Source organism: Vidua macroura, chromosome Z, assembly GCF_024509145.1.
Source record: "Vidua macroura isolate BioBank_ID:100142 chromosome Z, ASM2450914v1, whole genome shotgun sequence".
NCBI classification, from domain to species: Eukaryota; Metazoa; Chordata; class Aves; order Passeriformes; family Viduidae; genus Vidua; species Vidua macroura.
Window position 1 is genome coordinate 38593457 of NC_071611.1, and position 12337 is coordinate 38605793.

The following is a 12337-nucleotide window of genomic DNA, read 5'->3' on the forward strand; positions in this document are numbered from 1 at the left end:
CTTCTGTCTATTTTCATTACTTGCACACAAACACCAAATTGTACACACACCTAGAATCCCCTCCCTCCCCTGCTGCCCATGCGTCTCTGGATGCAGCCCAGGACACATTTCGCTCTGTGGACTGTGAATGCCGTGGCCAGGGCATGTCCAGCTTCTCACCCACGTCTCACACAGATATGTGGGAGACTATCTGAAAGGCTTTACAGAGGTCCAGACAAATACCATCTGTAGCCCTTCATTTGTCCTCTGTTGGAGTCACTTAATCCTGAAGGTTACCAGGTGATCAGGCATGACTTACCTTTGGTGAACCTGCACTAGTTGTCCCAAATCACCTCTCTGTCTTCTAGATGCCTCAGCACAGTTTCTAGGAGAACCTGTTCCATGATCTTCCCAGGCATAGAGGGGAGGTTGATAGTTAGTTGTTCCCAGCGTTGTTCTTTCTTCTCTTTCTAAAGATTGATATATTTTCTCAGTCACCTGAGACTTCACTTGACTGCCATGACTTTTCAGTTATCATGGAGAATGACTTGGGAACTGTTATCAGACAATGCCCTCAGGACTCTAGGATGCATCTTACCAGGTTCTATAGACTTAATGTAAATTCAGGTTCCTTAGGTCATCATGAACCTGATCTTTCCTTGCAGTGGGAAACATTTGCTCCCCCAGTTGCCATTCTGCTGTCCATCATCTCAGGAGGTGTGGGAAGAGAGGTTTCTATTGAACACTGAGGCAAAAATGCTGAGTACCTCAGCCTTCGTCTGTTAAGAGTTTTCCATCACTGTTTGTCAGGAGCATTGCACCTTCTCTGACCTTCATTTTCTAGTTCACATACCTGTAGAAGCCCTTCCTGTTATTCCTTATGTCCCTTGCGAGGTTCAGTTCCAGCTTATTGGCCTCCTTCACCTCATCCCTACATAACCAGTCTTTCTCTATACACTTCCCGGGTTCCCTGTACTAGTTTCCGTGCATTTACTTCTTTCCCTTTAGTCGGACCAGCAGTTCCCTAATCTGCCATGCTGGTCCATAGCCTCCCTTGCGCAGTTTCTTACTCCTGGGGATTTCTAGGTCTTGTACTGTATGGAAGACTAAAAAATCCATTAGAATAGCGTTTTAATCCACCAGCCTTTAGGTTATGGGCCCAACATGCTTCCACTGCTCCTCCCGGTGCCTCTCAAGGACATGTAACCCCCATCAAAGGGCCTTTCTCCAGACAATGGGAATGAAAAGTGTTGGAGAATGAGGGCATCAATTCTGCTTCTTCTCACAAGCTGAGTGCTCTACAGCACCTTCTTTAGGAAATAATGCTTGCTCTAAAATTTTGCTTAAGGTACATTTCTTTCCCTCTCAACTACCAAATACAGTCTGGTGATTTTAAGCCAGCAAATGACTCGTTGATATAATATAAAAATTAAAATACAACTCTTTTTTACCTTGTTAGATGAAAAAAGAGGTGAAATATTAGAATTAGCTTTTCTTCTTTGTCAGTGTTATAAACTTAAGAAGTATTTAAATAGAAGTAGTCCTGTGTGTCCTGGGAAAAATACTGGCTTCTTTCCATGTAAAATAAATCATCTTTAAGTATTAGAAGTTATCTTCGGTTAAGCTGTGTTTCATACTAACGATGTCATGCATTTACCCTGGTCTTGTTAGTGCAGTTCTCTTCACACAAATAATGTCCAAAATCTTGCCTGATATATTTAACTAAATTTCAATATTTGCATAAAAATATCTTGTGTTCAGCCACATTCTGTAATCTGTGATTACTAAACAGATTTCTATTTTCAGATTTGGAGAAATAACTGACAAGTTTGGAACAGACACAAATCACACACTTGGAAGTTTAGCTCTTCTGGTTTTTTCTCCAGTTAATGGAATAAGGATTCCTCTGGAAATACTGCACATTAATCAAAGTAGTAGTATTTCAAAGTGTATCACAAGTTACCTCTGATATTTTTCAGATAACAGCAGGTAATTCCAGTATACACATAACCTTTTGTTTTCATAACACATAATCTACTCTCAGATGGAGAAATGATAGGTTCTGTTTCCTAATTTAAATTTGGAGGTATGTGGAAAATTGGGATCAGAGGGTAGAAGGGTGGGTTAGTGCAGCAGATGAAGCGAAGGATGATAATCACAGGGAAGTAACAGACCTACATGAATGTGAAACATTGCCCATTAACAATATTATCAATGTAACTTTACTTTTATTTTTTTTTTCTTCTGTAACTTTCAATCAAGACTGTGATTAGGGAAAGGTGGCAGAAGGTGGGAACAAGGGTGAGTTTCAAAGAATAGCTGTTTTAAGCGAATTAAAGGTATTTCTTCACGGTGATGAAATATAGTGACAGCTTACCCTACTTGTATTTCACCTTGTCATGGTTTAATCCCCTCTAGCAAGTATCACACAGCCACTTCTCACTTCCACACCCTTTTCCATAGGATAGGGGGAGTTGGAAAAAAGGTAAAATCCATAGGTTGACATAACCGTTTAATAATTGAAAAAAAGGTAAAGTAATAGTAACAAAAAGGGAGGTAACAAAAAGAGAGGAACAAAACCAAGAAACACAAGTAAGGCATAATGGAATTGCTCATCATGGATTGACTGGTACCCAACCTGTCCCTGAGCAGCGATGAGTTCCTCCTGCCAAACTCCCTTGGGTTATATACTGAGCATGATGTTCCACAGTGTGGAAAATCCCCTTGGCCAGTTCATGTCAGCCTTCCTGTCTGTGCTCTCTTCTGTCTTTTTGTGTACCTGCTCAGTGGCAGAGCACAGTACATTGAAAACTCCTATAGTGCAACAGCTGAAGATTGTTCTGCTAAATCAAAAAGATAGCACCTCACCAGCTACTTGGAAGAAAGTTACCTTTATCTCAGCTGAAACCAGGACAACCTGAATTCCAGTAATTCCTCCACTGATCTCTTACAGCTATGTCTTCTGCCGTTCCTCATGCTCCTCATCCCCAAATACTGATGCTGATGCTAATTGTCCCCCATGGAGCCGCAGCCGTGTGCCCTGTTCCCTGTGGGCTGTTGCCACAGGCAGTCCATGGTGTCTGGCTTTTCGCCACTGAGGGAGTTGCGTTGATCATCAAGTCTCCATATTCAGTTCTTGAGATAGGAGACTTCACAGAACCCTAAAATGGTCTGAGATTGAAGGGACGTTAGAAATCAAATAGTTCAACCCCTCTGCCATATGCACAGACACCTTCAATTAGACCAGGCTGTTCAGAGCCCCATCCAACCTGGCCTTCATTGTTAGCAGGGATGGAGCATCTTCAGTTCCTCTGGGTGACTTGTGCCAGTGCCCTCCCCACCCTCAAAGAATTTCTTTCTACCATCTTTTAGATCTAAATCTTTTCTCTTTTAGTTTAAAACTATTCCTCTTTGTCCTACACACCCTTGCAAAAAGTCCCATTTTCCTCTACTTTATAAGCCTCCGTTAAGTCAGTTTGACCGATTTGCACCCATGAGGTTTCCGCAGAACTTTCTCCAGGCTAAACAAGCCCAGGTCAATCAGCCTGTCTTACAGGAGAGGTGTTCCTGCTTTTGATATCGCTGCGCTCCTTTGGACTTTTTTCCAACTGGTCAAATGCCCTTTCCGTGCTGGGAACTCCAGAGCTGGATGCAGCGCTCCAGGTGGGGTTTCAACACAGCAGAGGGACAGAATCCCCTCCGTCATCCTTCTGACCACGCTGCCTTGAATATACAGTCCAGGATGTGCGCGGCTTTCCGGGCGGCGAGCGAGACTGCCACCCGTCCCACCAAACCGGCATGTTCAGAGATGCGGGGCTATCCAGAAGCGGGGCGCCGAGCCCACACGGGTCGCACACGAAGGCCCGCCCTGAATGCCGGGACCCTTCCGCCGGGAGCCGCGGGGCGGGGCTGCGGCTGCGCTCTGCGCCGACCCGGCCCGGAAGCTGAGGGAGCGCGGGGTGGCGGGCCCGGCCCCCTCAGCGCCCCGGCTGCGGCGAGCCAGCGGCGGTCGGGCCGCGCGGCTCCTCCCGCTGCTCCTACCCCGGGGAAGGAGTCCACCCCGGGGGCAGTCTCCGCCCTCAGCCGGGCACAGGCAGCGCGGGTTGCCGCGGGCGGCGGCGGGGGAAGCCTGTGCCGCCCCTCGCTCCCCACGCTCGGGTGAGCTGCTGGCCCCGCGCCAGGCCAGCGCCCCTGCCCTGCAGTTCCTATCTCCTGCCGGACGAAGCTGCAGGACGTTTTTCTCGTCTTGTGCATTTTTGGAGTTCTTAACGATCTACTCGCGGCTTCTCTCTCTCATCTCCTTCTGGGCGAGCGTGACCCGCACCTCTGAGCACTCTGAGCAGCGCATCGCCCGCGAGCTGCCCGGAGGAAAATACAGTTTGGAAGTACGGGTAAGCATTAGTTCTGTTTGTGTTTAGCAGGAAGCTGCTAGAGATAGTCAAGAATTTCCGTCTGAATTCCTCTCCAAAAAGCTTCCGGTTTTTGGTTTTTTTTTTCTTTCTTTCTTCAGTTTCTCTAGAAACGCAAAAGCCACTGTTTGCTTTTCTGTGCAAATAATGGTTATGGCTACGTAGAGGTTTAGTAAGAATGGAGATTAAGCTAGATGTGCTCATCTCTACGTGTATCAAGCAAAGAAAACCATGGCCCCGCATATCATGGGTTGGACAGGTAAGTGTAATAAACTCTTTGAATTTTAATTGTATAATACTTTGCTTTTCCATTTCCTTTAGGAGGGTGTAAAAACAATCTCAGGAAGTATTTTGAGTGACCTTAAGAGTTATAAAATAAATTAGTTTTATCTTACTGATCTGAGGCTGGAGATTCAAAATTCCTCAGAGAAACATTGCAGAGCCTTTTTTTTTTCCTACTCCGAAGACCCATGCCTTAGATGAGATTGTTGTTTTGATGGTTATCGTTTTTCATAACCTTTATTACAATACATTGTGGGAAATGTGAACGATTCTTTTTTCCTCGTTTCATCCTGCATTTCTTGAAAGACACACTTTCTTAGACTTCTTTCATAACATCACACTAATTTTTTTTTTTTTCTATGATTTGAATTTAAGTAGGTAGCAATTTAGGGCTGATTTTTTTTTTTTTTTCCTATTGAAGTCACTGGCAATCCTCTCACTAAATTAAACACTACAAGACAAGATAGCTAATATCCAGTTTTGGCATTTCTAGCAGGTAGCTTAGCTGAGGTACTTTGAATAACTTTTTAATAATGACTGTAAGATCAGTTTGGTGTTTTGAAACCTTTGAATCAAATTCATCATCACTGCAAGTCCATGCTGGATATAATGTACTGTAAAGCAAATATGCCAAAGAATGAAATTAGTATGGCAATTGCTGCCTTATTGTACTTTTTAAAATTATTTTTTTCCCTAATACTTTTTCTGTGCATTATTCTGTATGCCTGTGTAGAAAATAGCATTTTGAAAAAATTAAATATCTTTTATTCTTTCAATAGGAAAAAGAGGCTGTTTTTCTTCTAGATGGTAAATGTATAAATGAAATTAACTTGTCGTCAGGGAAGACAAAGAAGAAAATCCCTTCGCTGCAGTCATTGTTGAAAAATGTGGTTGTCTTAACAACATCAGGAAATGGTTAAGTATAATATCTTAATGTGTAATAAGTTCAGGTTATTTTATTTGTATTTGTAACACTCTGAAAAGTCAGATATCTAAAAGATCTGCCAGTTCACTTAAAACTGTGGGTAAGATGGAAGGGAAGTAGTTTTAAGTAATACACAGTTTTGAATACCCTTCAAAACTTCTCTCCCCCAACGAACACAGCTGCTTGGTTGGCAGGAATACTTACAACAGGAGAGCTCTTTCTTTGGAATAAAGATCAGGACTGCTTGAAAATTGTACCAGCAATCGAAGAGTCCAAGAAAGTAGTAGCAGGAGCACAAGGTAGGTTTTTTTCCCAATTAATCCTGTGAAAAAATAGAATAAAAGGAAAGTTGTTTTCCTTTCTTTAAAAGTTATTAAATGAGTAAAACTGTATTCTCACATTGTTTGGCATTTGTATAATTTGTGTGCTAGTTAAACTTGACAAATGTCACTTGAGTGGTACAGGTTTTTCATTTAGTAATCCCTTGTAAATAGTTCATTTTCAGATACTGTAAGTGTATTTTTTAATGGTTAATTTTTTACTGTAAAACATGCTTGACTAGGTTATCAATTAGGGCAGATGTACATTTGATATAAACAATATATGGATAATTTGAAGCTTGTTCTCTAGGTGGGCTTTTATGGCAAATGCTAGCTGGAAAGAATAAAATACAGACACGTATTTGCAAACTTAAATATCAAATATTGTCTTGTGTGGGATAGCATCACTGATACCAGCTTCTTAAGTTAAGTGTTGCACAAGAAATTCTGTCATTTCAGGGAGATCAGTAGTATACCTAAGAGCTAAAAGTAATCCATGAATAGAGCACTTAGGCTCTCTCAGGAAACATCTCTAATGGTTGAGTGTTGTGGGAAAGATGATTCATAGGATGCATAGAGATGAACATCCATCTGACTTTACTGCTGCCCAAGGACTGCTCTCAGTCATGAAGCTGGAAATTAAAGATAGTATCTTTAAGATACCATGATAAGATATCCAAGATAGCATGGCAGCTTGGATTTCTTGTTACAGATGAGTAGAGAATTTTACTTTCTCTGTTGTTTTTAATTCTGTGTCTAACAAAGGAACAGAAATCCTGGCACACTGTTGTGTTTTTTGGTTTTTTTTTTTTTTTTTCCTCCAGAGTGTTTAATGAGGTTGTACTTGTATGTATCTGGAGATGGCAGAAAGGTACTGTTAACTACTCCTACAGCATGTGCCTTTTTGTGGGAGAGCACAGAACATGAAAACACAGCCTCTGGTAAAAACATTCCTTCTGGGCGTTGGACACAAGTTTTACCTGATGAATCAGTCATATTACCTTCTACTGAAGAAAAAGAAATTGGAGTGGATGCTGCTTTCATACAAAATGAGGTAAAAAATAAACCCTAAATCAATAATTTTATTTCTTAATTAAATTAGACCCACAAAAGCTACAGTGAATTTTGAAAGCAATGTCTGCCTCTTTGGCATTTTGCATAGGCTTAGTATTTCGGTTCATTGTTACATTTGATGACAATGTAAGAACAGCCGTACTGGATCAGATCAGAGTTTCTGGCCCACTTACATTCTTGCCAGCCTTTACATTCTGAATGACAGCATTGTGTTATTTAATCTGAATTGTAATAGCTATTGATCTAAATAGGTAGATAATTAAAGAGAAATTACTGTGTGACAAGCCTTTTGGGGTTGTTTAGATCATGTTCTGTTTTTCTACAGGTACTAGGTGATTGCTGTTTGTGTTCTTTTGTATTTTACTCTGGCGAGTGTTTGGTGCTCACATTTTTGGTTCTTCAATGGCATGAAAATACCTTTAAAAATGTTAGGTAAGTTCAAAGGCATCTGAAGTTACATCAGCGTCAGAATGTTTTAATTTTTTTTTAGAGCTGGGATTCAGAGATGCAACTCTGTTGGAATCCCGGATGTTGAGAACCCACACAACTGAACACATTTACATGGATTTTCCATTAACCTGTGATTATAAGCACCTACTTATATTTACATATGGATGTTTATAACATGTCCTCTGTCATTTTAAAAGCCATTCTCCCCTGTCCTTACATGTACCTTGTAAAATGTGTTTAATACAAGAGCATTTATTTACATATTCCATACTTCATCATTAGCTTACACCTAGATAAAACTGGGAGTATTTATCATTCTGTGTGGGTAGCTGTTGGCACATATGTTTTAATTTCATAGTTTTTTGCATTATGATGATAGAATGTACTTTTCTTGTTTTTTGTTATATTGCTTATATATCTTATATTTTCTCATGTCTTGTACTGCGCAGCCATAAATGCCTTGACTACCTCTTTCTCTTCTTTATTATGTGGATTCACGTTTTTTATTGGTTCTCTGTTGATTTTTTCATTTCTTCTGCTTGATGTGAAAGAGTGTGTGTGCGTTTCTTTATCTGGGTTGGAACCAAGTGCTGAAATAGTTACACTGATACAACCACTTAAAAATACAATTGAGTAATAATCTGGAGAACATGTATAGTCCATTCCTCTTTCTGGGGACATATATATCTGTGAGTTTAAATAGATATGCCCTCTGCAGGTATTATTTGAATATAACTTGCCAAAATATTGCCCTGCATATGATGTGGTACAACTGCTTCTGTTATACGATGTCCTTTTGATACCTAGTAATGATGTCCTACTTGACCTAATCTTCATTTTATCAGTGGCATGGTAATTCCTTCCTGCTATTATATAAAAATTGAAATAGAGCATAATATACCCAGTGCAGAAATGCATATGTATGTATGTAGCTAGCTATCTGTCCACGCCATAGTTATTGCAGCCTGAAGTTGTAACTACATTTCTCAGATATCTTACTCATATTTTCTTGTGCCAGCTCCTGCTTAGTTTCATTGCTTGCTGTTGTTCAATTCGTTTTTGCATATTAATGCTTTTTATTTTCCTGTCAGTTAGATGGCATACTTCAAGATAAAATCTTTCTTGTGTTTTCTGTCCTGTTGTGAATCTTTTTAGGATCACAGAATGGTTTGTATTGAAAGGGACCTGTAAAGGTCACATAGTCCAACCTCCCTGCCATGGGCAGGAACACCTTCCACTAGATCAGGTTACTGGAAGCATAATCCAACATATCATTGAACAATGATGGATCATCGACAAATTCTTTGTTCAGAGCCTCATACTGTTGATTTTCGAATTCTGAATATTCCTGTGGTGGATGGTGTTACAAGGTCTGAGTAAGCTGTACCTGGCTAGAATGCAAGTGCCTCAATTATATGTCATTGATCTGTATATATTTGCATGTTCTAGATTTATAAATCCCATAAAAATAATTCTTAGTGCTCAGACCTAATTTTTAAACTTGTGCAAGTACAAAGTATTTTTTCATTTTTAAGGCATTGGAAGAAAAAGGTGTTTTTTTAATAGCTCATGCTTTAATAGTCTTGCATGTTTTTTTACTGTGTAGGAATAATCCCATTCTGCAAAATGAAGTAACCACTTGGTTTTGTTATCTTTTTGTTCATATTCAGTTCTTTGCCATATCAGATCCAGTGGGTTCAGCAGACTTGTTCTCTTGTTAATTTGGTGCCTCAGTGTGTGTCTGTAAAATCAAGAGGAGCTCTGCTATGTGCATTTGCAAGAGATGGACTTGTGCTTGCAGTAGCTGTAAATCAAACTGATCCAAAGGTATTTATGACAGCACATAATTTAAGCTAAGAGTTCAGTTTGAATGAAGTGGTAACAAGGATTTAAAAACACAGTTTTAGGACCATTTCAGCACTCATAAGGGGACATGAAATTACATTTACATAGATATCCCTAGTTAAAAACTTTTGCTACAACTCATAGTTGTTTATGTGTGATGTTCAGTTAGAAGTTGGTATAAGATCCTGACATTTCTAAGCTGTAATAAAAAAGAAATTAATTTCAATTACTGCATCGTATCTGCAAAGATTCTGGGTGATTCTCAGTCAAGCCTCAGCCTAACATGTTTTGGAGGTCCCACTTCATGGTGTTATTCCTATTAATAACTCAAAGGTCAAATTTTAATATACTTTTTAATGCTAATGATGACAAGGAAAATGGACTAGGTTTTTTGATGTACCAGATTGAGATGATGCAATCCTTCAATGATCCAATTGTTAAGTACCAGACAGACTAAAGAAGAGTGATCTTATAATGAATGTTTTAGAAAAAGTTACATTAAAAAGAATATTGAATTACATATTAAGTATATAATAGTCCTTAGTTATTTTTCAAGTGTAGAACAACATGTAGAATTCAATAAATGTTCAAATAGTAATAAATATTGAAATACAATGTCATTTCCATGTATTGTGATGTTACCAGTCCACCAAATATAATGCGTAAGTTAGTAGTAGACCTTTTTCTAACAATATGGCATTTATGATGTCTTTATTTTTTCCTTCTAGGCAACTCAGGTTTTGTTTTTGAACACCTTGAATTTTGTAACTGTTTCTGGTAGCCTGAAAGGTTGTAGTAGCAAGAGTAGCATGACCCCATCCAGGTTCATCAGGTCAGTAAATGACACTGTTTCTGCTGCTGTTGTGGATCTTTGATTTTGTGTTATTATTTGTTTGTTTATCTTATAACTATCCTAACCCTCTGATGCTAAAGTTTGACAGAGAAAAAAATTTTTTTACCTGCTCAATTTAGATCTTACTGGGTTGGCGATATGAGTTGGACTCCTGATAGCCTTTTCTTGGCTTGCGTGTTAAAACGTGGATGTTTGGTTTTATTGACATGTATGGGGGAATTGCTGACCTTAATTGCTTCTGGATGCTCTGTAGAATTTGGACCAGCACAGTTTATTCCATTTCATCCACTAATAACGTACAGGTAAAAGGGATTAAAAAGATTTATACGTTTCTGTCTTCTGGTCTTACCTTATTTCTATCATACTTATTATAATTTTGCATAAATGTTATCTTTCAAATTCACTCTTTGCTTTTCATGTGTCTTTCCAATATCTGTTTCTCATTCATAGTTCTCTTCTATTTCTTATAATGCGTTTGTCGTGATGAAAATTGACATTGTGGCAATGTAAGTATACATAAAGTGATTTGTTTTCCTATAAGTGTTTGAATTTATTAGTAATTAAAATTAGCATGATTTTATGATATAAGAAGAAACTTAATTTGCAGAAGTACTAAAAGTGCAAGTTTATTTTAATCCAGTGCTGTTTCTCTGTTCATTGCTTAATTTTACATATAGAACCGGATGTAAGATATTGTAAATAATGTATTTGCATGGACAGAAAGTAGTTGGTTTGTAAAATGTTTTGGGATTCTCCAGATCTAAATTCTGAGATTATGCTGCTGGGTGCATGAGAGAGTAGAAGGATCTTTGATAACACACTTTAGCATAAACTGAAAGTAACACAGTCTAAATAGAGAAAACAAAAGAGAATCTAAACTTTATTTTTTTTTAATCTTATTAACTCTGCATGACTTAAACCAAATAGTGTGTAAATATAACAGCTTGTGAAGACATTCAAAGAAGTATACTACCTTCTTACACTATGTGGTTGAAAAATCAGGTACTAGAATGTATTAAAATACATTAATTATGCTGATGTATTGAATGTGTGCAGCCACTTTTTTTTCCAAATAAACACAAACAATCTGTTATATGGCTAATATTAGAATACATGTATTACGCAGTTTTCTGGAACTCAGTAAGGAGAGATTTCTGTATAAGAAAAACCATTTTGAAAGTGAAGATGTGTGTGTTTCTAAAATTTTTCTATTTCTAATATCTGAACTTATGCTGAAATTGTAAGATTCAGATTTTGAAGGGGTTCTTTTCTTTCATATGTGACTTTCCTAGCCTAAACCTTCAAATTTCATCTTCAAGCATTTGTCATGCCTAATGACAAGTTAGATAAGACAGTTGATACAGTTAAAAAATAAAGCTAAATAATACAATTAATACAGTTAAAAAATAAAGCTAATGCAAGTGAGATAAGAAAATATGATATAGAAATTTAGACTCTAATTATAAAAAAATACAGTTATTACTAATGAAATAATAAGTGGATACTGAAAGCTGGTTTTAATTTATTTAAATTAAAAGAAGTTGTTGTTGTAGCAAAATACTGGCATCTTGCAAGCCTAAATAGTGTTATCCAGAGTGCTTATCATGCAAAAGTAAGTGTAGACACTTCCCTAGGATTCTGAAGGGATTTTTTGGATAGTAGATTGCATGGTATTAAATGTTCTGAAATTATTCTGTTCATAATTATTACATATGATAGTTGCTTCTTAATTTTCGATGTATTTCTATTTTAGACAGCACCACTCTTGTTGTCGAGATTCCAGCCAGTCTCTTGGTTCTTCAGATTCTGAACGTGACCTCCTGAGACAGAGATTCTCTGTTGCTTCACATCCAAGACTACCCTACCTCATTGTCTCTGATGGATACATGATAACACTGCTAAGATTTCCTGACAACTTTTCACCATCAGGATTTATGAGATCCCTTTTGCTTGATTCAACCCAACAGCTTTCAGAAAACATCTGTCAGAATTTGCTGAACTTCAAGGTAGGGTTATGAACTTTTTGAAGGTTTTTAAGTAAAAAAATCCATGTGCATGAAAAAGTGTAAATTGAAGACTGAGTACCTTTGAATTATAAAGTTGTTTAAGTAACTACAATGATCTGCAAAGCAACAAATACAGATTTCCTGAGATTTTATTGCTTTGATGTCTGGTTAATATTTCAGGAAAATGTAGTGAA

General features: G+C 38.2%; 1 protein-coding gene across 1 annotated transcript in view; it reads left to right on the forward strand.

Annotated features, from left to right (window-relative positions):
• Positions 1-4302: 4302 nt before the first annotated feature.
• CPLANE1 (ciliogenesis and planar polarity effector complex subunit 1) overlaps positions 4303-12337 on the forward strand; it is a 60083-nt gene continuing 52048 nt past the window's right edge. The window contains exons 1-10 of the mRNA XM_054002472.1: positions 4303-4370; positions 4490-4647; positions 5450-5585; positions 5775-5894; positions 6740-6969; positions 7315-7421; positions 9110-9266; positions 10013-10116; positions 10257-10439; positions 11891-12143. Coding sequence (XP_053858447.1) covers positions 4567-4647; positions 5450-5585; positions 5775-5894; positions 6740-6969; positions 7315-7421; positions 9110-9266; positions 10013-10116; positions 10257-10439; positions 11891-12143 — 1371 coding nt within the window. The 5' untranslated portion in view covers positions 4303-4370; positions 4490-4566. The remainder of the gene's footprint in view (positions 4371-4489; positions 4648-5449; positions 5586-5774; positions 5895-6739; positions 6970-7314; positions 7422-9109; positions 9267-10012; positions 10117-10256; positions 10440-11890; positions 12144-12337) is intronic.